General features: G+C 44.0%; 1 protein-coding gene across 6 annotated transcripts in view; it reads left to right on the top strand.

Annotated features, from left to right (window-relative positions):
* CA8 (carbonic anhydrase 8) overlaps positions 1 to 27,925 on the top strand; it is a 69,285-nt gene that overhangs the window by 19,669 nt on the left and 21,691 nt on the right. For 5 of the 6 annotated variants that reach the window (XR_008307274.1, XM_053250603.1, XM_053250601.1 and 2 more), the window contains one exon: positions 25,667 to 25,762. The exons of the other annotated variant lie outside the window; for it this stretch is intronic. Coding sequence is in view for 4 of the 5 variants with exons in the window: in XM_053250603.1 (XP_053106578.1) it covers positions 25,667 to 25,762 (96 nt within the window). In the remaining variant the exon portion in view is untranslated. The remainder of the gene's footprint in view (positions 1 to 25,666; positions 25,763 to 27,925) is intronic. 6 annotated transcript variants of the gene reach the window in all.

The following is a 27,925-nucleotide window of genomic DNA, read 5'->3' as shown; positions in this document are numbered from 1 at the left end:
TCTATAATTCTCCTCCTATTCTTGTTCACCAGTATCCCAGCCTCTAGTTGTTCTATAAGCAGGTGAGTTCTCCTGTGGTGGTTAGGAACGATGTCTTGTTGGGGCTATTCACACGACTGCATGGGCGGGTAGGCTGGCAGGATTCAACCTACCTTCCCCTAGACTATCACTTAGTTTTTGGGGTGCGCAAACCTGCACCCACATGACCTGCGCTGCTGGGTTAAGGGAGTGGTCGCTTGCTTGATCTCAGCTAAGAGCTGGGCTAGGTGGGAAGTGGGGTTCATCTGGGCAAGAGTGTTGGGATCCGTGTGGCTCCCGGTGCTCCACATGAGCAGCCTAGCCCAGGCTTGTCTGCCCTAGCCAGGGCTAGGCTGCTCATGATAACAGCCTTGTTATATGTTTCTGAAGCCGAACGCTTCCTTGGTGATGGTTTTAACCGGATTTTATGATTATTGTGTCTTGATCATTTTCAGTTATGGTTTTATGACATTTTGTGTTTTTGTATGTATTGTATATGATTTTACAATTTGAAACTAGCCAACGAGTCTACTGGAGGGAACAGCAGAAAAGTTCAGTGAATCAACCAATTATTTATTTTATATATATTAAAAGTACAGAAACAAAGACAATACATAGTAAGTTTATTCACATGACCTTTACATGATGTGGGGTGTGTGGAGGTAGGGTTGAACCTCCCTTCCCCCCAGATGACCTTCCTTCTTTTGTGGGATGCATGGATTGCGTGCCCACATGGGCTATGCTGCCAGGAACACCGAGACTCTGCACATTTCCCAGCAATGTACATGGGCTTTCCACATCCATGAAGCCAGCATGCTTGCCCTGCTCTTCCATGAGCGGCAAGCCAGCAACTTTAATATACCAACACCCAAACAGGGAATCACCGAAATATTAATACCCCATTTTAATGGTTATTTTCTTATCATTGACCTATAAGATATCATAATACTGAACATTTCTTGGTGAATATTTATACAGGATTCTTCTGTTCCAATACCTATGAAATCATTATCAGCTTTCCAGGAAATCCTTTTCTACCTTTAATCCATCCCATAGACATTTATAATACTTTAATATACACATAAATAATTGTCTGCAATTTCTGTAACTAAGTCTCCACTGTAGTCAATTATTCTTGATTTTGGTGTGTACTTTGCAGAAGTTACTGGGGAAAATGTAGGACTGGTGTTGATTGATTAGCAACCTCTTTGAAAGTTATCTGGCTATCTAATCATAGATACCTGCTTCTCTCCCCCCTTGCCCCGCCCACTCTCTCTCTTTGAACGTTAGCAGGTAATCTAATAATAAATAGATGATAGATATACCGATAAAAGACGGTCAGTTTAAGGGTCCAGTTTAGGGTCTATAATTTCCAAATCTGACCCTTTCCAGCCCCCCCCCCCAACAAAGTAGTAACTTTAGAACTTGGATGGGAATGGATAGATTTTTTTTTTTAAATGAAGGTATCTTTTGATTGAATACATCAATTTACTGTAGGTTAAAACAATGCTACTGAAAGATAATATAGCAAGCTTGGAATAGCTGATCTGTTGAGGTGGTAGGGAAAGAAGTAGAGTGCTGATTTATGTATTCTCAGTTTCTTTTCCCTCTTGTTTCCTTTCTCTCATCTTTTATTGGTATTTTGGATTTCTAAGCAAACCCTGAATAAAAGGGGCTGTGTGTCAGGATTAAAAGCGGATTGTGAAGTAATGACTCTTCCTTCCTTCCTCCGTCCAAATCAGGGCAACAGGGCCAGGAAAATATATGAAAGAAGCTACTGAAATGTTTAGAATGAAAAAATGCTAGCATTTTGTATTACATGTTCAAAGAGAAAGACTTCAGTTGTAGGGCTTTCCTTTTAGATATATTATTATCATATGTTCTTTATCACATTACAGCCCTCAATAGTATTATTCTTGTATTCCAAACACATAGGGGCTATTCTCACGATCTGCAAAAATCGGGCTAGGAGAGCCTAGCCTGACTTTTGCAGATCGTAAGAACCACCAGGCTCGGCTGCGAGCCCGGTGGTTCTAGAGCGGGTAACCCGCTCAAGAACCCCTGCCCTAAAAACAGGTTTGCGGAGCGAACGCTCCACAAACCTGGTTTTCTAGATTGTGAGTAGCTGCGGTGCGGTTTGGCGCCACACCTACTCATGAGGAGACCCCCAGAGGGGAGGTGAAAAGCCGGCTCCCGGCTCCGGGGGTCTCGCCAGCATGCCCTGCGCGCTCGTGCCCCCGCTCCCCCAGCCCCCACCGGATCTGTCATGGAGCCGGCAATCGTGTGGGTGGCCGATCCAGCCAGAGCCCCCGCCCTGCTCACTGCCCCAAACCAGGTCTCACTGATTGCGAGACCTGGTCCACTGTATGTGGGCCTTCAGGGATTCTTGTAAGAAGCCATGTCATTTTTCAGCTTAGTTAAGCAGAGTCTGCCCTGGTTGCATATGAAAGGGAGACTAGAAGTGTGAGCACTGTTAAGATATTCCCCTCATGGGATGGAGCTGCTCTGGGAAGAACATCTAGGTTCCAAGTTTCCTCCCTGGCATCTCCAAGATAGGGCTGAGAGAGATTGATGCCTGCAACCTTGGAGAAGCTGCTATCAGTCCGTGTAGACTATACTGAGCTAGATGGACCAATGGTCTGACTCAGTATATGGCAGCTTTATATGTTCCTATGTAAGGTATTTTGTGCCTTGATCAATAGTTTGATGCAAAAGTACTGCTGCCATGCTTACCCGAACCCATGTATCCTGCATACACGTGCATATATGTTTGAGACCAAAGTGGGGTAATTATGCAGAACTAAATCAGCAAGTGTAAATAACCTACAGATCATAGTACCATATGATCCACATGAGTGTCAGCAGCCAATCAGTACCTCATTTAGGGTTCCTCAGCAAAGATTTTTTTTTTTTAAAAAAAGAACATTTATTTTCTACAGAGTAGAAGCACCATCCAAAAATATATTTGGCAACCTTGGTCATACAGGAGGCTTGTTCACATGACTGCCAGCTGGGTAAGAGAAGCACCCAGCCTGGGGAGAAAAGCTGAGTGTGCTTTGATTTGCAGTCTTGTGCTTGCAAACATTAAGGTAGCAGGCGGGGACAATGATCGTGTGCAAGGCGGCAGCTGAGTAGGAGGGCTTTTTCTCCTGCCTCGGTAAAATGCTGGGGATGGAATCTGGTTAGGGTGTGCTCATTCTACGTAGCTGCCACCTCACACACAATCATGCTCCCCAACTCCTACCTAGTTTGAAGGCACATGAGTGAAAATCGGGAGCACACTGGGCTGGGTGCTTCTCCTACCATGCTGTCAGTCATGTGAACAAGCCTAGGAAGTGAAGCCAGCTTCCAGGAACAGAGAGAGGGGATGGGTGGGGAATAAGGTGGAGGCTTAGATAACCTTGCAATTGGTTTATTATTTATTTAATGCATTTTTATTTACATTTATTTAATACATTTATATAATGCCCCAAACGCAAGGTTGACATTGGAATGTGGACCGAGAGGGGAGAGAGAGAGAGAGAGAGAGAGAAAGAGAAAGAGAGAGAGAGAGAATAAAGAGCAATGTTAATCTTCTATTTTATGATACGCCACCCAGAACAAAACTTAGTCCGCACACAGATGAAAAAAATTAGAGAGAACACTGAACACCAGTGGCAGGGGAGCAACATCAGGAGCGCATGCCCTCACCTCATGCCTTCGGTCTCCCCAGAGCCATCTGGCTGGCCACTGTGCAAAACAAGATGCTGGACTAGATAGGCCTTGGTCCAGCCCTGATCCAGCAGGGCTGTTTGTATGTTCTTAAGTCCAAGGGGTTCTGTCTGCAAAAGTGCTGCTAGAGTGATAGGCAAGGATAGGCAGCAGGGTGCCAACTTGGCACCAAGCATCAAGGCCCTAAGGCACTCCACATGCCAGCAGCCAGTCAGGGGAGCACTGGGATTCTGAGGCTGTCATAGGGGTTAGCCTGTAGGAAACTCCCACAGGGAATGGCCCTGCTTCAGTGGTAGTCCAAGTTTCAGTGATTTAGCTTTAAGGTCCAGGGATGTACAGGGCAGTTCTATTCAGGTTTCTTCCCCACCCAAAAAAGCAAGAAAAGAAAAGAAAAGAAAAGAAAAAAGAAAAAGAAAGAAAGGGAAAAAAAAGAGGGGGAAGCTCACACAAGGAATTGCCCAAGAATAGTGATTTCAGTTCAGGATTGGGACTCAGCAGTCCAGTGATTCATCTTAAGAGGGGATGTGCAAAAGTGGGCACCTGACCAGTTAAGGCTTCAGAGCAGTAGAGTGCAGACCATACCATCTCAATCCTGTGTAAGAACTCGCCCTTTCTCCTTCTCTCAGCTCTATGTGCCAAAGCAAAGGCTATTTATAGGTGCGTCCTATTGGAGTCTTACAGCAATGATTGGAAAGGCAGGAAGGCTCAAGAATCAGCAGTGATAATTAGGAATGTCTGTTGTGGAGGCCGGGAGAAATGCGTGGGTGGGAGGTTGACATTCAGAGGAATCACCCAAACAGCCTTAGTAAGCCACATCTAATTAATAGTCAGTTTCCTTGATTGCAGTTTCCTTGATTGTACCTGCATTGTGGTGGGTGCCCTCAGAACTAAGATTCTCAAGGCTGGTCTTTTCTCTAAGACTCCTGTTTGCTCCAAATACAATTCAGCTTCATTAATTATCAAGGACCTGGGTTTCTTTGCTTCTCCAGGCTGTTTGCACTGGTTCAGGCTTTGGACCAAAGGGAGGCCTGTTTTCCCTCCTAGCATTGAACGTTTGCCTCTGTAATGATCTTGCTCATGGTGAAAGCTATACCTCCAAGATGCAGGGGTGGTGCTGTCTATTAACAGCACTAGAAACAGAACTTAGCATGTTCCTCAACCAAGAGTGCACAATTTAGTAGTCCACATTCCCTCAGTTAAAAGGGGTAGTCCAAGACATTTGTGTTGCCTGAGGCAGAGGAAAATATGATGACACCCCCCCCCCCAATCTTCAGCTAACTGCTCAGCATCCTTGGGCCATGCTGCTGGGGCAGCAGCAGCAACACTTGAGCATTTTCAGTTTATGACACCAGGCAAGGCAGGGGTGTTCCCCAGCTCAAGTCAAGGGGCAAAGAAGAGCTGCACCTCAGCAAGGTGAGGAGGAGAAAATGAACAACACGTTCTAGCGTGGCAAGGTGTGGGGAGCAGCAGTGGTACCACCTGTGCCTCTCCCTGAATCCAAATGTCTCAACAACAAAACATAAAAGATTATTAGATAGATTACAACAAAACCTCAGCATGCTGAAATAGTCAGTGTCAAATATTTTGATTTAAATTGATTTACTTTTCATGAAGTGTATTAAGGATCGGAGTAGAAGTGATGTTCCAGAGTATATTTAAATGAGATTATTTTGTTTTACTTAATTCATTGGGACTAAACTGGCAAACAGTTTAAATCTAGCTGCTTCAACATGGCTAAATATTTTGACAACAAAATTATTTCTTACCATGATTTGGTAAGAAAATATGTTTTGCACAGATAAAACTACAGATAGGCTCTTTGTTACACAGAGATCCTATTTATATGGGAGGAAATTCCACTGATTTCACAGCAAGGCCTTCTGATTTTATGCTGCCACTTCAACTGTAACAGTAAAACAGAGCTTGGTCCAATTGCAGCTAAAGTGGCATTCTGTCTTACATACAGAGTACAGAGCCACGTAGTACTTTTCAGCTTGCCGTCTGAAAGCCCCATGAGTGCTTTGCTGCAGTGTCCTTGCACTATTGAGGCAGATTCTGGAAGAGTTGCCATGCATCAATCTGTTGCAACTAAGAAAACAAAGAGGCGCTTCACACGACACATGCAAAGTGCCTGACGGGGTTCTGCAGGGAGAGCAGCTTAGCCTGCTCTCCTCACAGATGAGCGGCCACATGTAGCTGGGCGGCTGGATCAGCCACCCATACAACAGCTGGCTCCATCACGGAGCCGACAGGGGCTGCTGGGATTGGGGACCACATGATCCCTGCAAGTACCAGGATGCCCCGCACGAATGCGCAGGGCATCCGGGAGAGATCCCCAAGCCCAGGAGGCTGCTTGCAGCCTCCAGCCACAGGTCTGCTCGTGTGTTGCAGCACACTGCAGTGACACACGAGCAACAAAATGGGGTTAACAGAGCACTTGCTCCATTAACGTCATTTAAGGGGAGGATGTTTTAGGCAGGCTAGCCGCCTTGGGAGCACTGGGCTTGCCCACTAGCCTGGTGGTTCCCACGCTCCACGGAAAGTGGGCTAAGCTCCCTTAGCCCACTTTTCATTGATCGTGGGAATAGCCTCAGAGAGGCCTGCAGGCACCTTGGAGATAACCTCATTTATTGCACATGAACTCTTGAAGGCAAGAGCCTACTTAACCAGATACAGTGAGGCAGGCATGCTGTAGTGACTCTTGATATGCTGTGTAAGGAACTATTAGTATGCCAAGTTTACTTCTCATCCCGTTTTCCCCTCCCCAAAAGCCATTTACAAAGCCATGCAGGTACTTAACAGTGGTGCTGCTAAAGCACGGTTAGTTCCTACAGCAGCATTAGTGCAGGGGTTGGGATGATTTTCAGTCCCAGAGAATATGAACACAAGCAGCTGCCTAACACTGAATCAGACCATTGGTTTATTTAGTCCAGTATTATCTACTCTGCTAACAACTACCCAGCTTCTCCTGCAGAAATTTTCTCCAATTCTCCTAGTGCTTGAGATCCTTCTAGCTGGATATGCCAGGGCTTGTTGAGCTGCACACATGTCGGGAGATTTACTGACAATGAATCACCAGTATTGGAGTCTGTATGTCATCAGAACATAGGATTGGGCCATAACCCTAGTTCCAATGAACCTTCCTGGCTTTTTGGTCAGAAACATTATTTCCTTACTCAGACCAAATGAGATATAATCATGCTCCCCATATTCTTTCATCACAGCAGAATCACGCTGCTTCCACAACCTGTGGAGATTTCTGCAGCCATGAATGAAGGAAAATGGCAAATGAAGGCAACAGCTGCCTTTGATTTACATTTATTCAGTTGTATGTCACTTTAGCTAGATTTTCTTTTTAAAACGTACATCTTTAGACCTGCCATTCTTCCTTTGCTGTTTTAGGCAACATTCCTGTGTGTTGTGCCATGCTACCTTTTTTCATTTCCACTGAGCTACTTTCCTAATCAGCCAGCATCCTGATTCTATGAATTTTAATTTCCTTCTTTCCCCCGTTTAGGCTGTTAATGGCTAACATATATTATTCTAAATCACCTTTATTGAAACTGAATGCCTCAGCACCCTGCCCCCCCCCCACACACACAATGGTCAGCTGGGCAGACGTGGAAATTAGTTATAATATAGCTGTTTCTAGGTGCTCAGCTGTCCTTGTTCAAACTGACCCAGCATAAGTTCTCAATATGGTACTTACACAGATTCTCTTAAATTACTATTTGTCACCTTTATATGAGATTATTAATTCAACTGATATATTGCAAAATATTGAATCACTTATAATAGCTGTTGATCAGTGGATATACAGCCTTCCTGTCATTGCTTCTGTAACAGTCCTCCATATCATTTAAAACCATAGAACTGTAGGGTTATTTTTATACTGCTTGATATGTACATCTTTAGGGTCCTCTATGTCCTCTAGTTCCATCCCTCCTCTGAAGCTAGATCCTCTATTGAGATTCCCAGATACTCAATGGATTAACATCCATGACTCAGATGAAGGTTAGTATGCATTAATCAGATGAAACCAGATCAGCTAAAGACATTTTAATGCCCCGGGAAGAAAACCAATAACATACAGGTTATTGGGAGAAATAAAAGCACATTAGGAGTATGAGTCAACAGTTGACTCATATTCCTAGTGGGCCTTCATTTCTCCCAATAACCTGAATGTAGCACACTACTCTACTAGAATACAAGAATCCATATGTTCACACGGATCCATATTAAACACACTGTTCAAGCCTTTGGTTTGCAGTGTGTTTCCTCTGCATTATCTCTGTCTGGGATTGGCAACTCAACAAGGAGGGCTGAACCCCAGAATGAGTGTGAGCCATAAGAGCTTAACTGGCAACATGAAATCAACCATGAAGGAGGAAACAAGGCAGGAGAATGGCCACAGACTGGCCCAAGACAGCAGCCCCTACTGCAGAGGCAACTGAAGGTGAGATGGAGCTGCAACATCCAAAGCAATCCCATGAAGCTTATTCAGCCTCTCTCAAGATGACTGGGAAGCCCTGTGGGACTGTTAACTGTGTACTGAGCTTTCTAGATCCAGTCAGGGTAGGGCCAAAGAGTAGAAGACAGAAGTCAATGGGTATAAGTGCAGCTCTCAGCAAGGGATATATCTGAGTGAATGTGACCAAGGAGAAGGGTGCCAGATAACCCTCTCCCTTCCTTATCTGAGGCACTTGCTGGGGCACAGGAAGCATCTTACAACACCTCCGTTCACCAAAAATCAGTTTTAAAAGTCCATATCATTGCACTTTGCAGAAAGTGTCAGGCTACATGAACAGACAAGAAAGGAAGAAGGGTTCTGAAATATCTAGAACTTTGCCACCATGGCAGGGACTTCCAATCCATTAGGTGGACCATCATCTCAGGCAGCAGATTTGTAAGGGCCGCAAATGCCTGCCTTTGCCTTCTGCTGCCATTCCTAGTGCTCCTCTCAGGCTTCCTGATTTAAAAAGACACTCTATTCTAGTTAGAATACGTGCAGGTGTGCTGGAGCGTCTGGCGCAGCGGCTGCTCCCACTCTGCCCGCTGCTGCCACCCCCACGGGGGTGGAGGAGGCCTGCTTAGCTCACTCTGGCCACGCACATGGCAGCTAGAATTCCTGGAGTTTTCAACACCATGGTTTGGCACTGTGGGGCAGTGGCAGGGTGGGGTGGTGGCAGGAGGTCCCCCCTGGGCCTTTGAAAAGCAGTGGAAGACGATATGTGGAGGAGAGGAATGTGGTGGGCTAGAATGTCTTTTGGCTCTGATAGGGTGTCAGAGTTCTGATGTTCCAAAAACACTTTTTAAAGATATACTTTTCTCCCTTTTTGGAGCATTTTGGGAAAGCTAGTACTTTTGTTAGCATCTGTAGCTCTAAACAGAATGAGGATGGAGAGGAAATATACTATCTTGAATGGAGGTTTAACTCTAGAAGGCTGTTCAGATGTCATGCAAAGCCAAGATTAAATCTTGGTATTGCTTGTCCTATCTCAGTCTTGGGAGCGTACATTCCTCCCACCCACAAACGAACTGGAAGACTTCTAGGCTGATTGTGGTTAGAAACAAGAGAGATTAGTTGTGATGTTCAAACCAACCGATCCTGACTTATTCTAACCAAAATAGTTGAAATAAACCACAGTCTGAACCAACTTCAAACTTTGATGTTAGTAGTTTATTTCACACACTTTGCTCAGAATAATTCAGGATTGGTCAATTCAGATGTCATGGCTAGTTCTGATCTTGTTCCTAACTACAATTCCTGTTTCTACTATTTCTGCTACTACTCCTGCTACAAATATTTATATACAACTTATCAACAAAGTGCTCAAAGTGGTTTACATAGAAAAATAAACAATAAAGAAGATATTTTCCTGTCCTTAAAGGGCCCACTGTCTAAAAAGAAACAAAATGGAGCCAGCGTGGTGTAATGGTTAGAGTGCTGGACTAGGACCGGGGAGACCTGAGTTCGAATCCCCATTCAGCCATTATACTAGCTGGGTGACTCTGGGCCAGGCACTTCTCTCTCAGCCTAACCTACTTCACAGGGTTGTTGTGAGGAGAAACTTAAGTATGTAGTATACCACTCTGGGCTCCTTGGAGGAAGAGCGGGATATAAAATGTAAATAATAATAACAAAAAGATTCTAAGCACAATCAGATGCATGCTAGTCATGTGCATGCCGACACCACATGGAGCTGCAGGGAACAGAGCCGCAGCCCTACTCAGAAGCACTCTTACCCCCGAACCTTGGGCACCTGGCCTGTGGCCTTCAAAGGCCATGTGGGGCTTACTGCTGCCACCCCACTCTGCTGCTCTGCCATGGCGCTGAAAACTAAAAGAATTTGTGTGTGGCTGGGGGGTGGGGGGGGTGAGCCGAGTAGTCCACCCCACGCCAAGGGGTGGCGGCGGCGGGCAGAGCAGGAGCAACCGTTGGGCCTGACTGTTTGGCCCAGTGGCCCTTGAGAACTGCAAGACACTCCAGCTCACCTGTACAGTTAGAATAAAGTGTCACAAACCTGGGATGTCGGGACTTGCGACACTCTATTCTAACTGTGCAGGTGCACTGGAGTTTCTCGCAGTTCTCAAGAGCCTCTGAGACGAACTGTCCGGCCCAGTGGCTGCTCCTGCTCCGCCCACTGCTCCGCTGCTGCTCCGCCACCACCACATGCATGGGGAAGGCCTGCCCAGCTCACCCCACACACACTCTGGCCGCACACATGGTGGCTAGAATTCTTGAAGTTTTTGGCACCGTGGCTTGCCACCAGGGGGTGGGGTGGCTGTAGGAGGCCCCCCTGGACCTTTTGGCATGGTGAAGCAGTGGTGGCATTCTTCTGGGGAGGCCCTTCCTGGGGAAAATGCAGGTTAACTTAAACAAAAAACACTTTTAACTTTTTAATTTCACTCGCAGTGGCGGGGAGGGGCCTCCAAAGCCCTTACCTATTTGTGCCCCTGGCCCTATGCGGCCATTTGGAGAGTAGGTGCTGCTGCTGAGAGAGTGGTGGGAGAGGGACGAGCAGGTAAGGAGCTTCTTATCTGCTGCTTTAGGGAACTGCTTCCCACCCCACCACCACCTAGCCCCAAGCCGTCCGTGCACATCCCTAAATGACATATTCTCTTGAGGCTGAAATATGGCATGCAAAACTAAGGTTCAATCTTGGCCCCACATGAAATCTGACCCAGCCCTTGTGGTGTTGGTTTGTCAACGGTTGCTGAATCCCCTAAACTGCTTCTGCCAGTCAGTTCGGACTAGCAGCAGTTGGAGCAGAGATTACGGTAGTGCCCATGTGGACTGCTGGTGTCTTGTGTCTTTACCGGTTTGCCTGTTTTTATTAGTTCATGTTCTCTCTAACAAATTATGCAAGTCTACCAATCAGCTGGGTAAGAAATAATCAAATTATTTGTCTCTGCTTCCTACCAAATTTTTTCTTCTACCTCCTATTCACACAACATCAGTTTGCTTTTTCTTCTACCTCCTATTCACACAACATCAGAAAACAACAGTGACACAATTATTGTCCAAACAAATTACAATCCCTAACTTCAGTGCTAAATAAAAAGGTTTTTCCTTAATATGCTAAGAATAATATATATGTCATAAACTTTTGTTGCCTGCTATTTGGAAGTGTTATAAGAAGAAGAAAAATAGTTTTTCACAGCGAATCACTACACATAAATGTGTCGCAAACTAGGTCGTATCATGAATGACAGAAGGAAATGGGAAAGGCAGAGTTCATATTGACTTCCCGGTTCTATGGGGTGTGGTCAACTAGGCCTAATTTATAGGAACAAGATAGTTACAGTTCAATCTGGGGTTTGTATTCCTGGATGTCTGGGTTCACGCAGCTGATATGGCATTTCCTGAGCAACTTTCTTAGGAACAGAGTTACAAAGTTTGATGTTAGAACTTAATGTAATTTTGTTGCTTTCAATGAATTAATAACTTTTACAAGCGCTGTAGAAAAGCTGTAGCAAACTGTAGCTTGCCCTGTCAAACAGAAAGGGTTAAAAAAACAAATAAAGAGTTTTCTAGCATTGCTTTTTCATTGACTGAAAGTGGTTCACAAAGATCAGTCAGCAGTGCTGTCTGTGACGGCTTTTGTCAGGCTCTTACTTCCCAAGGACATTTTATCTATGTACACAAGAATTTGCTTTTGGTCTGAAAAATAAAAGGCACAGCTTCCTAAATCTAGCCTACTCATTCTACGGACATGGAAATATTGGCAAATATATCGCCTTTTGCTCTTTGTTTTCCCCAGATACATTAACTTTGCATTATTCTTTTAAGGACAACTGAACCTGTGGCTTTCTTTTCCCTAGTACTAGGAAGAACTCTGCTATAGGCCTATATTTAGGGCCAAGCCTACAAAGGAGAATGCCTTTCTTCCTACCTGGGCAGACCCCAAAGGGAGAAGAATAAACCTGCTGAAGCCAGCTCCAGTGAACAGTCTAGGAATCTGCGTCAATTCTCTACAGAGCTACTGGATTTGGAGAAGAACTGCAAGGGGTCTTTTAGGCCAATCCTGGTCAAGTCTTTCTTCAAAAAGGTTTTCCTCCTATTGGATGGATTGGAGGGCAGTCCCAGAATTCTGGAACACTGGGTGGTGACAAGAACCCTTTTAAATAAATTGTTCACATTACCAACTGTTCTAGGGAGACTGAATTCAATAGTCAAGATTCAACAGATCACACATTTACAGTCCCCTTTACTGAGTAATGCTTAAGATCAAAGATGGGGACTCCTGCACAATGAATACTTATTTAGTATTTATCTATTGTACATTAAGTTGTACAGGGGTCACATTTTCTGAGCATCCTATATGCTGACATCTGTGGGAAAATACAAAACTTTAAATAGGACATCTTTTACTAGCTATTGCTGTGTGGAATGGATTTGCAAATAGTCATTTGGCTATTTTCTGTGACACACAGTGACACGCTCCCCCCCACACAATTCCCACTTCCTCCCTATACAATTTTATGATATTTTGAAATTTTATACAAAAGAACAATTTTTCTATTTTAAAAAATCATTTTGAGTAGCCAAGATGATGATGATGATGATGATAAACAAAAATTCTGGCATCCCAGGTCCTTGGGAAGGACTCGATGTCTGGATAAAACAAACCAGTCAATAACACCTTTCTGACTGTGTAAACAAGAAATAATAATTATCTTTTTAATTCAGTAGCGATATAGCAATGGAGTTTGGACTAGATAAATGTGCTACATTAATAATGAACAGAGGAAAAATAAGAAAAACAGAAGGAATAGAACTGCCCAACGGAAGCAACATCAAGAACCTGGAAGAGAAAGAACATTACAAATACCTGGGCATTCTCCAGGCTGATAACATTGCACACACTGAAGTTAAAAGAAAAATTGGAAGTGAATACATCAGGAGAGTTAGAAAAATCCTCAAGTCCAAACTCAGTGGCGGGAACACCATACAAGCAATAAACACCTGGGCTATACCTATTATCAGATACAGTGCAGGAATAATAGACTGGACCCAGACAGAGCTCGAGATGCTAGATCGTAAGACCAGGAAAATCATGACCATCAATCATGCTCTGATCTCCCGCAGTGATGTAGATAGGCTATACCTCCCTCGCAGCTCAGGTGGAAGAGGAATGCTGCAAGTCCATCAAACAGTAGAGGAGGAGAAAAGAGGCCTTGAAGAATATATCAAGGACAGTGAAGAAGATGCACTTGAAATGGTCAATAATGCGAAATTATTCAACACCAATGAAACAAAGCAGGCCTACAAGAAAGAACAAGTCAAGAACCGAGCAGAAAAATGGAAAAATAAGCCCCTGCATGGTCAATATTTGCACAATATAAGTGGAAAATCAGACATCACCAAGACCTGGCAATGGCTTAAGAATGGCAACTTGAAGAAAGAAACAGAGGGTTTAATACTGGTTGCACAAGAACGGGCACTAAGAACAAATGCAATACGAGCAAAAGTCAAAAAATCCACAACAAACAGCAAGTGCCGCCTTTGTAAAGAAGCAGATGAAACCGTAGACCACCTAATCAGCTGTTGTAAAAAGATCGCACAGACTGACTACAAACAAAGGCATGACAAGGTAGCAGGGATGACACTGGAACATCTGCAAAAAATACAAGCTACCTGTAGCCAAAAATGGGTGGGACCATAAAATTGAAAAAGTGGTAGAAAATGAAGATGCCAAAATATTATGGGACTTCCGATTACAAACAGACAAACATCTGCCACACAATACACCAGATATCACTGTAGTCGAGAAGAAAGAAAAACAAGTTAAAATAATCGACATAGCAATACAAGGGGATAGCAGAATAGAAGAAAAAGAAATAGAAAAAAATCACAAAATGCAAAGATCTACAAACTGAAATTGAAAGGCTGTGGCAGAAAATGACCAAAATAATCCCAGTGGTAATTGGCTCCCTGGATGCAGTTCCAAAACAACTTGAAGAGCACCTCAACACCATAGGGGCCACAGAAATCACCATCACCTTGCGACGATATCTATAACAGCAACAACACTGATAATAAAATTCAGCCATCCCATGTCCTTGGGAAGGACTCAATGTCTGGATAAAACAAACCAGTCAATAACACCTGTCTGACTGTGTAAATAAATAATAAAAAAATAATTTTAATAAATGGCAAAGAGCAGTGACTGGACTTTCTCCACTCCATCTCTTGCACAATTTTTATTTAATTAATTTGTTTGGCTTTTAAAAATAATGGGAAACTGTGCACTCTCCAGTCTTAAAGTACACATAATGGGCTAGTTCAGATGATACCACAAAATCAGATATGTGAGTGAACACATGTCTTGCTCCACATCCTGGTGTGCCATTCCAGTTTGCATAATCATGAGGAAGCAGTTAAAACTGCCTCTCAGATGCAATTTAAATGTCATAGAAAAATAATTATGAAAACTGAATGACAATTATGAGACTGGAACACAGCTATGAAAACTGGAATGGTGGGAGGGGGAGCAGTTGATCGTACATGCTCCTAGTTGTGAGTTCATTGGACTGGTTCAGTTGTATCATCTGAAGCTGTACTAAAAGTTTGCATGTAATAAAAAAGAAATAAAAATAAAAATGTATCCAAAAAGAGTATCCCCCACTGCCAGATAAAGCACTTCTTTCCTTCCTATGGCTCCGGTTTAATAGTGCACAAGTATCAAATTGAGAGGGTACAGAAATGTGTCATCTTGCCATGTCCTAATATTACAAGCTATAACTGACATCTTTTCTTGTTCAACATTACATTTTCCCCAAGCACAACCAACTATTCCTTCCTAGAATCAAAGGAAGATTATCTCCAATGTTGCAACTACTTTGTTGCTGCATATTGTGTTAGTGGAATATATTTAAGGCCCTAAAAAAAAAAGCCCTACTTATAATCAAGTAGCACAATAGCTGTGTGGCTTTTTGTTTGTGTCCTTTTTTGTTCCATAGTAACTTTGCAGTCTTTGTAAATCAAAGTCTTACATTGAGCAACTGCTCAACATAACCTTCACTGCTTCCCTGATATCTCAGTTTGTTTGCGCTTTGAATGATGGATGCTTTGGTGCCACATAATGGTAAAGTACATTCCAGGAATTTGAGGCCATTATTTGGAAGGGTGAATGTTTATGCTCACATCAGAGACTGACTTCATTTACTACCCATTTATGTGCCTGCCTCAAACCAGTGGGGAAAAAAAATAGGCTGAAAGAATATCAGCTATTAGTGTTAGATTATTCAGAAAGTGAGAACAATGCCTTCCCCTCCATATAAAGATTTGAAGATGTATGTGGTGACTTTATAGATAATCACAATGATTATCCAGCTTTAGAGTAAATATTGTGGTGTATTTCAGAAAAGCTGTCCAGCGGAATGTGCTGAGCAGAGAAAAAGAGGCATTAGGATTTGACCATTATCTCATGGCTGCTGATTACAGTACTTTCTAGTTGTTCAGAAGAACATTTCAAAGCTGGCAGGGGCCACAGGTTGTGTCAGATCAGGAGCTGATGGTGTCTAAGTCAGAGACCCGGACAAGAACAAGGGCGGTCAGGAGAATACAACTGAGCAAAAACAGAGGGAAAGGAACCCACCCGTGACTAAAGCGAAAAGGAATTAAGAGATCATATATTACAATAACACAACTGAGAATATATGCTAATGACCAGTGAGACAATGGTTAGAAGAATAATAACTAAACCATAAATTACAAATAACAACTCATAATGTAACATAAATGATAATAGTCAGAACCATCAAAAAGATGGCTGAATAAAAGGTGGCTGAACAAGACTACTTGGCTTTTATTCAGCCAGCTTTTTGATGTCAGCTAGTTAGGGACAGCCGTCTTAGAGCCTGCCTGCCTCATTCGGTCCTTTTGCAGCCCCACATTTGACTTGTTTAGTAGTATCCCCACTAGATGGTTCTGACTATTATCATTTATGTTCCATTATGAGCTGTTATTTATAATTTATGGTTTAGTTATTATTATTCTAACCATTGTCTCATTGGTCATTAGCATATATTCTCAGTTGTGTTATTGTAATATATGATCTCTTAATACATTTTTGCTTTTGTCATGGGTGGGTTCCTTTCCCTCTGTTTTTGCTAAGTCAGAGACCCTGCAGTCAGTGGATGAACTGGGGCCTGAGTTAGAGCCAGACCTGGAAATGGGCTGCAACTCGAATAAGGAGCTGGGGTGCAACAGTTAATTGCAGATTTTAGCTGGAGCCCAGAGCTGAAGCTAGAGCAAGGATTTAAGATGGATGTTCGTACTGGAAAACAACAGGATAGACTCCTAGTTTGAGCCTACCCTCTCTAAACTATTGAACCTAGGCTGGAACCCCTCTCACACTAGACCTGCCTGGCCCCCTCATTGTCTTATTTTAGACTGCCTTGACCCATTGAGGTCATTCACATGACCTCTGAGAGCGCTGGGGACGGTGGAAGGGGTTGGGGTGGGGAGGCATGAATAGCACTTACCTTCCCCCAAACAATCTGGCATGGTTCCAGGCTGCCTGGCTTGTGCACCCACAGGACCAGCATTTTTGTGAGCTGCCCAGCATTTGTAGGCTGGGAAAATGCATCCCGGCCTCCATTTCCCACTAAGCACCACACAATGAGCACAGTGCACTGAGGGATTCCACTGAGTCGGGTACTCTAGGCACCTGACTCTGGGTCTGCTCAGGCTGTGTACAGCCCAAGCATGCACATGGCCCTGTATGGTGCATGCACATGGCCAAGGTCTGGCCGACTGCCAGGGAAGATCACGAGACAAAGCGAGGCTGCTGAAACTGGATACGGCTCGGGAAGTTCGTCTCAACTGGACTTGGCTGCACGCTGTCGGCACAAGGGATGACGAATGTTGTTTTTCAGCAGTGAGTAGAAGACTGGTGATGTGATTTATAGTGCAAGCCGAGAGCTCCCGGCTGGCAGGCATTCAAAGCTTATCAGCCCTCTGTAATAGGCGTTCGCTTCTCCTAATAGTCTCCAATTGATCCCGGCGGCACGTGACACGCCGCTGTTGCGGAGTCAGCGGGGGCTGGTTGTATAGCTCTTCTTCAGATTGGTCTTTCACAATTTCTGCTGCCTCAGGTTGTTGTGCCTGTTCTGAATCATTAACCACAGCTGTTTCATGAACACTGACAGCTGGGCTCTGCCCCTCAGACACTCCTGCATCGCCTGGAAAGATGACAGCTTCCCCTTCCTCCTCGCTGTCCGAGATCGAGGGCGTGACAATCTGAGTAAGAGGGCACACTAGTGCCCCTTTACCCAGGTAAATCATATGGTTTTGTAAAAATCCCAGGCTACCTGGGAAGGCAGTGCCAGGATCGGACTCCATCCCAAAACTTCACACGAGCAGCCCTACCAACTCTGGGTAGGGGCTGCTTGTGTGAACAGCCTCACTGTCTTATTTAACAGGTCTTTGTTTGCTTGATAGGTTAGGGGTTGGTTGTTTTTTTAATGCTATGGGTTTGTTTGTTTTTTGCTTGGCTTTTGGTGTTTATTTTTTAGCTGTAATTGTTAGTGATCAAAGCTGCTTTGGGAGCATTTTGACAGAAATGCAGCATATGAGTTTTTAGATAGCTAGATAAAGTGGTATGAATATCCTTACCTGACCTCCCCATATGACTGCCAATTATAGGAGCTGATGTGACATATCCATATTTCTACGCAACACAGACATATATGAAGCTGCCTTATACTGGGTCAGTCCACTGGTCCACCTATTAGTATTGCATACACTGACTAGCAGTGGCTCTTTAGGATTTTAAAGAGGGATCTTTTCCAACCCTATCTGGAGCTACTAGGGATTTCACCTGTGTTGTACCACTGAGTTGATAACTCTCAGCCTTAGACCAAGGGACAATCCGTTAAAGCTCCAGAGTCTCTGACAAAGCCCAAGAGTCTCCATTGAGTTTTTCTGGAGTTTATTAGAAACTGATGTTTTAAAATATTTCTGTTATTTAAGAATATAAAGGAAATTTGAAAACATTCAATTAAATGCACAATAGTCCAAGACCCATATCAGGCATGTCCATTCTGGTATAGGAAGCTGTTGTTCATATTGCTTAGAAAGACTCAAGGTACATCCTCATGGGAGCTCAGTGGTGGGTACCCCTCCAGCATCCACAGTCCAGATGTACATGCACTTCAGCCTTTGCTGCTCCTTTGCCTGTCAGTACCACAAATGGGACTGGTGTAGGTTGTCTGTGGTCGGCACAATAGGTTTATGAGTGACAGTAGGAATGTGCCCAGAAGAAACCTATTTGTTTATTTTTCCTAGGGGTGTGTTCAGCCTAGGACTGCTGTAATGGACTAGGAGTGCAGGAAGCTGCTGCATGTATGTATCCCTGAAGATAACTCACAGCCAAAGTGATTTCTATTAGTGGGTGAAGTAAGAGTATGCTTTTCAGTTCCAAAATGAGGAAGTAGCTGTTCCCCCCGCCTTTTCATTTATACAGGAAGAGAGGTAATCAGAAGTAACAGATAATCTTTATGACATATTCTCCTTATGAAAAAAGGACGTGCTAAAGCTACCAAAGCTCTGCTGTCACTAGGGGCATTTTTATGAGGTGACAGATGCCAGTCTTTCTAGTATGGATGTCAGCAAGATGTGACCTGCCATATTTCACCTGAGAATGATTTAGCTCCTCAGGGATGTGCTTGAGATAAGATGCTTTCTTGTGCCAGATACGAAACCAATGCATAATGAAAGAGTTAGTGCCTCAAGCTGTTTATGATTTAAATTCGGCAAGAGAAGCCAAACACTAGGATATACAAAGAGAAGAATTACTTCTCCAAGGTCAAACAGGCAAGTCCATCAGGAGAAGCTTCTAAACCTGTGTGTCAGGTCTGGTCTGAAAGAGCTGCCAGGTCCAATTTGCCCTCCGTCAGGAATTGCCAGATGGAGTTCTGCTACTACAACAGGGAGCCTCTAACTGTCGGAACTGTGAGGAGACTCCCTGCTGTCATGGTGGAACTTTGTCCCCGTTCCAGCAGTTGTGTTGGACTTTCCCCCTCACTTGTTTCTCCTTCTCTTCTTTCCCTCCTGATCTGCCTCACAGTGCAGCTCTGCAGTGCAGCTCTGCAAGACAATGTGAATGTGAAGGGACGGGAAAGCAAGAGGAGGAGCAGACATGGCCTCTCCTGATATTGCCACTGTTGGGTTGGATTGGATTGGAATCTGACTTTTTGGGCCATGCGCAGGCCTAGAAATTTCACATGAAACAGCTGTGATTCCAAAGCTCTAATCCAGTCCTAGAGGCAACTGGAATCCGAGGGTGGAGGAATGGGGCATTATGGATTATCCCTGGAAGGAACTAGTTTTCCTTTACTGCCTCAGACTTTTACCTGGAAGTTTCTTGTTTTTCATTTTTCCCATCACATCGCTTGTTTGGAGAGAGAAAAGGAAGCCAGTTCCAGGGATATGAATGGAGTATTTGTTGAGACTTTTGTCAAGAATCTCACCTGCCTTCTCTACTTAAGGCTTTGTAAAGAGAAGGTAAGGACTAGATTCCAGGTCTACTGTTTTGTAATTCATATCCCACTCAGACCAGTGTGATTTCAATTGTGACCTCCTCCACCTCCTCTTCCTCCTCCTCCTCCTCCTCCTCCTCCTCATCATCATCATCACCATCATCATATACTGCCCTTCCTAAAGTGGCTCAGGGCGGTTTACATTTAAAAACACACACATAAAAGAATTAAAAATTTAAAAAACCATTTAAACCAGATTAAAATTAAAATTAAAAAACTAGACACCGTTAAAGCCAGGCTAGAAAGATGGCTCTTATTATGGGCAGCACTCAATTTTGGTGGGTGTTTGAGCTTAAATTGACAGAAGGGCCTGAACAGTGCTCTCAAGGCAGAAGGGGAAAATACCTGAGTGGATATTAATGTGGACTGGAAACATTTAGAATGGAGAAGCCAACTTGGAAAGTGTTTTAGAAAGCACCGTAAGGGGGTGGGGGGTGGGGAGAGCATCCCCCCACCCAGAGGCTTGCCTTTTGTATTTGTTTTTGTTCCACTCACTTACTTGCTACTGTATTTCGAAACTGTGAACCTCTTTTCAAGAGTGTGCCTTGACTTTATGTCAATGACTGTGTTCTGCTATTGTTATTCTTTTTGTTATTAGCAATAAGAGATAATTGTTATTAGCAACATTGTATCCCTTTTCTTCTTCTTTTCACTTGTCTGGACAATCCTTGGCCTGGCTTAGCTCTTCATAGTTGCCAACTTGTAATGTGAATGACACCCCTGAGGGAATGGGTGAAGTCATCAAATTAGTTGCAGCTGGTAAAAAGCACTCCTGGCCACAACCTCAACCAGGGTGAGACCCAGGTCCAAGAGCACTCCCGGGCTACAAACCTGTTCTTTCTGGGGGAGTGTAACCTCATCCAGAACAGGAAGTTGTATCCCGTCTTGCAGATTATGACCCCCAACAATGAGGACCTCCATCTTGCTTGAATTCAGCTTCAGTTTATTATCCTTCATCTAGCCCATTACCACCTGTAGGCAGGCATTTAAGGGGCTAACACCATTTTCTGATATTTATGACAAGGACAGCATATCGATAACACCCAGCACCAAATTTCTTGATGACCTCATCCAGCGGTTTCATGTAGTTGTTAAATAGCATTGGTGTCAGAATGGAGCCCTGCAGGACTCCATATAGTAGCTCCCATTTAGAAGAGCAACTGTCACCAAGTGCCACCATCTGAAATTTACTCAACATAGGAGTGGAACCACTGTAAAACATTGTCTCCTATTCCCAAATTCCTCAGGTGAATCAGAAGGATACTATGGTCAATGGTATCAAAAGCTGCTGAGAGATCCAAAAGAACCAGCAGAGTCACACTCCCTCTGTCAATTCCCTGGAGAAGGTCATTTATCATGCCAACCAAGGCTATCTTAAACTCTAAAGCCAGTTTGAAATGGGTCTAGATAACCAGTTTCCTCCAAGACCACTTGGAGCTGGTCAGTCACCACACTCTTAAGCATCTTACCTAGCCATCGGAGGTTGGACGTTGGAGATTTGCCTATAATTATCCATCACCAGGGACTCCAGAATGGGCTTCTTAAGAAGGGGTCTAACTACCAGCTCCTTTGAATAAGGTGGCATCCTGCCCTCCCTCAGTGAGGTATTAATGATACCAACTAAGCCAGCTCCAACAACCACCCTACTTGATGAAATCAGCCATGTTGGGCAAGGATCCAAAGAACAGGCCGTACTGCTCCAAGCAGCTTGTCCACATCCTTAGGAGTCACAAACTGAAACTGATCCAATCTAATTTTGCAAGAAGGATTGCTGGACACCTCCCTAACTGGCCCTACAGCAATATTGGAGTCCAGATCAGCCTGAATGCAAGAGATTTTCTCTGCAAATAACTCATTGAATATGACACAGAGAGACATTTTTTTCCAGAAACAGATTTTAAACAGAAGGGGCTTGAGTTAAACCCTAAACAATCCAGATCAGCCCTGCTGGATGAGAACTTGCAGATGCAATACGTGCAGAATAAAATTGCTTCCTTGCTGCATGTATTGCCACAGCATTGGCCTTCAAATGGGCTCTCAACTTATTGAGTTCAAGATGAGTTATCCTCCATTTGCACTCCAGTAATCTACCTTGCTGCTTCAGCTCCTGTAGCTGTTCCTTATACCATGGAGCTAATTTTGAAATGGGCCAGAGAGGATGCTTAGGACTCGGAGTGATCTTGCTTACTGCCCTGGTAAGTTCCCTGTTCCAGGACATTGACAGAATCACCAGTAGAAGCAACTCCAAAAGCCTCCAAGACCCTTTGGAATCCAGCTGGATCGAACAGCCTTCTCGGGTGGACCATTCTAATAGGTTCACCACTCCTGCAGGAGTTAGACTTGACTGTGAGACCAACCTTAACCAGGAAGTGATCTGTCCATGACAATGGGGAAACTACAGGAGACCCCACCCATGGAACACTCCCCTGATCCACTAGCCTCCCCCAACCTGGTCTCTGTTATACAAGCCAGCCCAGGTCAGCTTTTTCATCCATGATCAAGTCACGGATGATTTTGATCTTATTTTGAACTGACCGGGAGCACGGTTAGGTTCAGTGGGGACTTGGAACTACTCTCCGAGGCCTGAGAGCTGACAGGGCAGCTGGAAGAGAAACAGTAATTAAATTACCGGATTCCCTTCCCCTGTAATGGGATGCTGGTCTGCCAATGCCTGATCCTCTATTCCCCACCACTACTGAAATAGCCGCCCCAATCTCATCAAACATGCCCCCTGCTCTATCTTTAACAGGATAGCCCAGATACATCCCTGTGAGCAGCCTGGGACAAACCACTAAAACAACAACAACAACTAATGCTAAAACTGCATGGCCTTGAGCATTACTACCCCTCAGACTTCAACTGCGCACTGAAGGCCTGGCACCAAAGGAGTCATAGAAGTGGAGATCAAAAAACATTTGGACCCTCTGCACTGTGTTTATTAAAGAAAAACCCAATCATGTAAACGTGTAAGGGTATTCACATGACCAACGTGATGGGTGTGCGGTAGGAAGGCAGTGCAAAACATACTTTCTCCCCCGATGAGCATCCCACATTGGTGGGAAGTGCAGACTGCGTTCCCACACGATCTGTGCTGCTGCATGCAGCACAGATCTCGGGAGGGTGGGACGTGTAATCCCAGTCTCTCTGTATCTCACAATGCACCGTGCCCCAAATGCAGGGCATTGGGGGATTCCCCTGTCAGATGGATGCTCTAGGCAATCGTCTTTATTTCTCCTCGGGCTGTGTGCAGCCCGAGGAGACACACATGATGGTGGCAGCTGGCTTAAGGGCACACTCACGCCTTTAGCCCTGGCTAAAACTGGGCTTTAAAGTGAGGTTAAGCTGGATGGGGTTGCTGGGATCCATGTGGATCCTGGTGCTTCACACGAGCAGCCTAAGGAAGGTGGGCTGCCCTAACCTGGATTAGGCCGCTCATAAGGACAGCCTCAGAGTCTGCCGTTTACTAACTGCTGCTGCACAGAATGTGAAAGACAGAAACATCACATGTAGTCTGCTATTTAAATTCAAGTGCATTTTGTATATACGTTAATGAAAATGAAATGTATGTAGTCTTGCAGGTTGCAAGATAGGCTGTTCTTTATGGAGAACTCACTTTCACCATTCACTGAAAACAAAAACGATTTCTTCCTCAAATAGGCAATATAGTTTTTCTGTACAGTTTCCTAAGACCTCCAGTTGCATTTGTTTTCTAGACTTCTAGGGGGGAAAGTGCTTGAGAGCTTTACTTTTGTGAGTTTGACCCCCATAAAGAAAGTCATGCTGGCTCTAGCCAAAAGGTTGTCTGGTGACAAATGGCTTTTTTGAACTTTGCCATTGTCCCTTGTAGCATTGTTCCAATGTTGGGAGGTAAGGTATACTTTGACATTGGGAAGATAATAATAGCAATGGTCAGGAACATTGTTTCCCCAACAGAGCCTATGTCCGGAGCTTAATTTTTAAAACAAAATTTCTGCGGATCTATGTGGTGCTAGTAAGCAGACTTTCTCTTCTTTGTTTCTTTGTGCTGTATATTATGCTTTCTTGTGAGGCAACATGACTGCCCTCTAGTGGGGATTCAGAGCATAATAAATTCATTTCAATACAAGATGTGATGCTAAGTCAGTCGAATTCCAACACAAGGTTGCATCCTGTTGGGATAGTGCTGTTTTCATTGTGGTTTTTTTGCTTGAGGAAGAGACTGTGCTTGAAATGATGATGTGTGATTTGGCATTTAAATGAATCACTTAACATTAGACAAACACAGAATTAGACATGTTTGTAAAAGTGACAAATAACTGAAAAGAGCAAAGTCAAACAGTATAATTTGATTCTTTATATGCATTCAGCACATCATGCTTCCCGAATAACAAGCTGAGTGATAAGCGCCTCAGTCTATGGGGCAGAGGGACTGATTGGTACATTTTAAATGAATGAACGGAGTCGTGTTTTTTGGATTGCTTATGACCTAGTAGAATTATTAGCCATGGTGGCCTTTGATAATGGGTAGCTTTCACCCCTCAAAACCAGCTTATCCAATAGCGACTGTACATTGACCAAACAACTTTACTAATCCAGCATTTTCTATCTGAAGTAACAGACTGATGGCTAAAAATGAAAAAGAATGTTTTTTCCATGGCAATCGATATATCTCTATCTTAGGCGTATTCATCGCTAATCCCATGAGTGGCAGCTCTCACGAGAGATCGCGTACAGCTGTTGGCTAGTGACAGGGACGGGCAGGAGGGAAGAAAACGGTGGTGGCGGCAGTTGGGCCAGGAGCCCAGTGGGGAAAAAAGACGGCCGTGAACAGCAGTGAACAGCAGCCGGCTAGCCAACCAGCCGGCTGGTGGGTGGAGAGGCAGAGAAAATTGCGGGAGTGGGCAAAAGAAGGCGGCAGAGGCTGGGAGGGAAGAAAACAATTATGGAGAGAGGCAGGCAGGGGTAAGTGGTGGCAGGCAGGTGGGGGGAGAAGCGGCGTTGGGCGTTGGGGAAGCGGCGGGGGGGGGAGAGTGGCGGCGAACTAGAGGCCCAGGTGCTCTGCACCTGGCCCAGATGCTCTGCGCCCAGCCCTGTTAGTATTTATTATTTTATTATTATTTTGAAAGCATTAATCTGCAGAAAACACTCAAAAATCACAGTATTTCCATAGAAATTTGTAGGAAACTGCCAAGTTTTCAAGTAAAGCTCTTTTAGATAATCATAAAAGTCATTGTCATCATCTGCCTGTTTCAGTCATCCTCATCTTTGTCAGCTTGGTTGTCACATTGCTCTATATAGCATATTGCTGTGCATATCAAACCATTCTTCACCCAAATACACGTGTCCCCAGCACAAAACTGTTTGTACCTGCAGGACAACAGTTCAAGAACTGAATCAGGAGCTGGTTTCCCAGCTGTTCACTGAATAGTAAGTCTCTCTTACAGTTCTTCCACTCATAGCTGTTTGGACTGGGGATTTCTGGAAACTGGAATTTACATAATAAGGTGGGGTTTGGGGTGTGTGAAAGCTATTCATTATCAAAGACCATCATGGCTAATAATTCTATTAGGTCATAAGCATTAAAAAAAAAAATCCCACTACCCTGTTCATTCATTCAAAATGTATTGATCAACCCATTTTTAGGGATGCACCCAAACCATTGTTGTTGACTTGTTTGTAATGTGTGATAAGTTTTATTATTGCCGTTGAACTGTTTTAATTTTTTTAATTGTGATCTGCCTTGGATATTTCAATGGACTGTAGAATAAAAATATTTTAAATAAACAACAACAAAAAGTTGACCTTGGAGCTTTACAGATTGACCCAGTACTTGAAAGATTCTTATTAGCATATTTTTCCTATAAGTGATTTGTTTCCCCCGCCCCCCTTTTCTCCCTCTTTTGTTTAGCTCCATTTAATCCACTGGAATTCCACAATGTACCACAGTATTGATGAGGCAATGGGGAAGAAGAATGGCATAGCCATTATTGCTTTATTTGTACAGGTAACTGTTCTCTTGTCATATTTGAGACATGTTATTGAAAGTCTTGCTAGCTGCAGATTCTCTTGTGAACTGCAGTAATGGGAGAAATGATGGTTGTACACTCCTTGCACAGCTATTACAGAAACAGAAGTCTGTGGCCCTAAGCCTGGCAATAAGAGCATTGCACCTGTAGCTCATATCTTCTTGCACTGCAAACAATTTTGGTGCATGTTGCTGGTGCCATTTGGGTTGTTTTTCATATTTGATGATGCAGTGTTGAACATAACTACTGGAGAACTGTGTGTTCTGATAAAGCATCAGAATATTCATTATATGAAATACTGTATTATAATACTGGATTGAAAAGAAGAGACAATTTGGAGGAATGATCTGAACATAATTTGTGACAGATTATAAATTGCCCTTGAAAACAAAAGTGAAAAGACTTGGTAGGAAATGTTAGTAGACTGGTGAGAAAGGATAATTATAAATTGTTTGATATAGTATCAAACAACTTGTCCTGTTAATTTTAATGGGACTACTTTGAGTAAATTTTCCTCGTCTTGTCAGTCTCTCAAGCTGAAATGAGAAGAGCTTCTGTCGGGTCTGCAGGGAGAATGGTCTTGGCCTGCTCTCCTCGCAGATGATCAAAGTGCAGCCCTGGGCGACCAGATCGGCCACCCACATGACTGCCGGCTCCATCGCGGAGCCAGTGGGGGCTGTGGGGATTGGTGGCTGTGTGGACACTGGAAGTCCCAGGATGCCCCATGCCAGTGCACGGGGCATCCTGGAGAGACCCCCGAGCCTGGGAGGCTGACTGCAGCCCCCCAGTCGGGGGGTCTACTCATGTGTTGCTGTGTGCTGTAGTGACACACAAGCAAGAAAATGAGGCTAACAGAGCACTCGCTCCATTAACCTCATTTAAGAGGAGGGGGAATTCGGTGGGCTAGCCGCCTTGGGAGCACCGGGCTCGCCTGCGAGCCTGGTGGGCCTCACAATCACTGGGAAGTGGGCTAATCTTCCCTAGCCCACTTTCTAGTGATCGTGGGAATAACCTCTCTGTCTTTACTTTTCTTCCCTTTCTCTGTTGTCTTTGTTGTGTCTTTGAGCCCCTTGGGTCAGCCACCTGTCACCTCACTTCACCTGTTGTAAAGCACAGATGGTGCTATGTAATTCATAATGACAATGATCACTATACATTTTTATTTATTTATTTATTTATTTATTTATTTGTTAAATTTATATACCGCCTTTCATTAAAAACAATCCCAAGGTGGTTTACAAAAGTTAAAAAATAATAATAAAAACAACAGCTAAAAGTATTAAGCTAAAAATATAACAAATCTGAATTAAAACATATAAAATACAAACATAAAAACCGTACACAGATAAAAACACACAGAAGCAGCAATAAAACAATCATGTAAAGGCCTGGATAAAAAGCCAAGATTTAACAAGCTTCCTAAAAACTGTGATAGAGTCTGAGGAATGAATGACCACTGGGAGAGCATTCCAAAGTCTGGGGGCCGCAACAGAGAAGGCCCTGTCCTGAGTGCACGACAACTGAGCTTCCCTCACTGTCGGCAACCAGAGCAGAATCCCCTCAGATGATCTTGTCAAGCGGGCAGCAACCCTTGGGAGCAGGCGGTCCCTCAAGTATCCTGGGCCCAAACTGTTGAGGGCTTTAAAGGTCAAAACCAGCACCTTTGAATTGGACCCGGAAACACACTGGTAACCAGTGTAGGTCTTTCAAAATAGGTGTGATATGATCACACTGGGCAGCTCCAGATAGAACCCTAGCTGCCGCATTTTGTACAGTTTCTGGATATTCTTCAAGGGCAGCCCCACGTAGAGCGTGTTACAGTAATCCAGCCATGACGTGACTAAGGCATGGGTAACTGTAGCCAGATCTGCCTTCTTGAAAAAGGGACACAGCTGGAGCACTAGCCGAAGCCGTGAAAAGGCACCCCTGGCCACCGCCTCCACCTGAGATTCCAAAAGCATTGCCGGGTCCAGTAATACCCTCAAGCTGAGTACTTGCTCCTTCAAGGGGAATGCAGCCCCATCTAGAACAGGTAGAATCATCTCATCCTTCTTGCATGACATTCATGTCATTCTTGACATGCATTGTCAACAAAGAGGTATTTATTTATTTGTTTAGTATATTTGTACACCATTCCAAAC

This window comes from Hemicordylus capensis, chromosome 4 (genome assembly GCF_027244095.1).
Source record: "Hemicordylus capensis ecotype Gifberg chromosome 4, rHemCap1.1.pri, whole genome shotgun sequence".
Classification (NCBI taxonomy): Eukaryota; Metazoa; Chordata; class Lepidosauria; order Squamata; family Cordylidae; genus Hemicordylus; species Hemicordylus capensis.
This window is presented reverse-complemented; position numbering and strand designations above follow the sequence as displayed.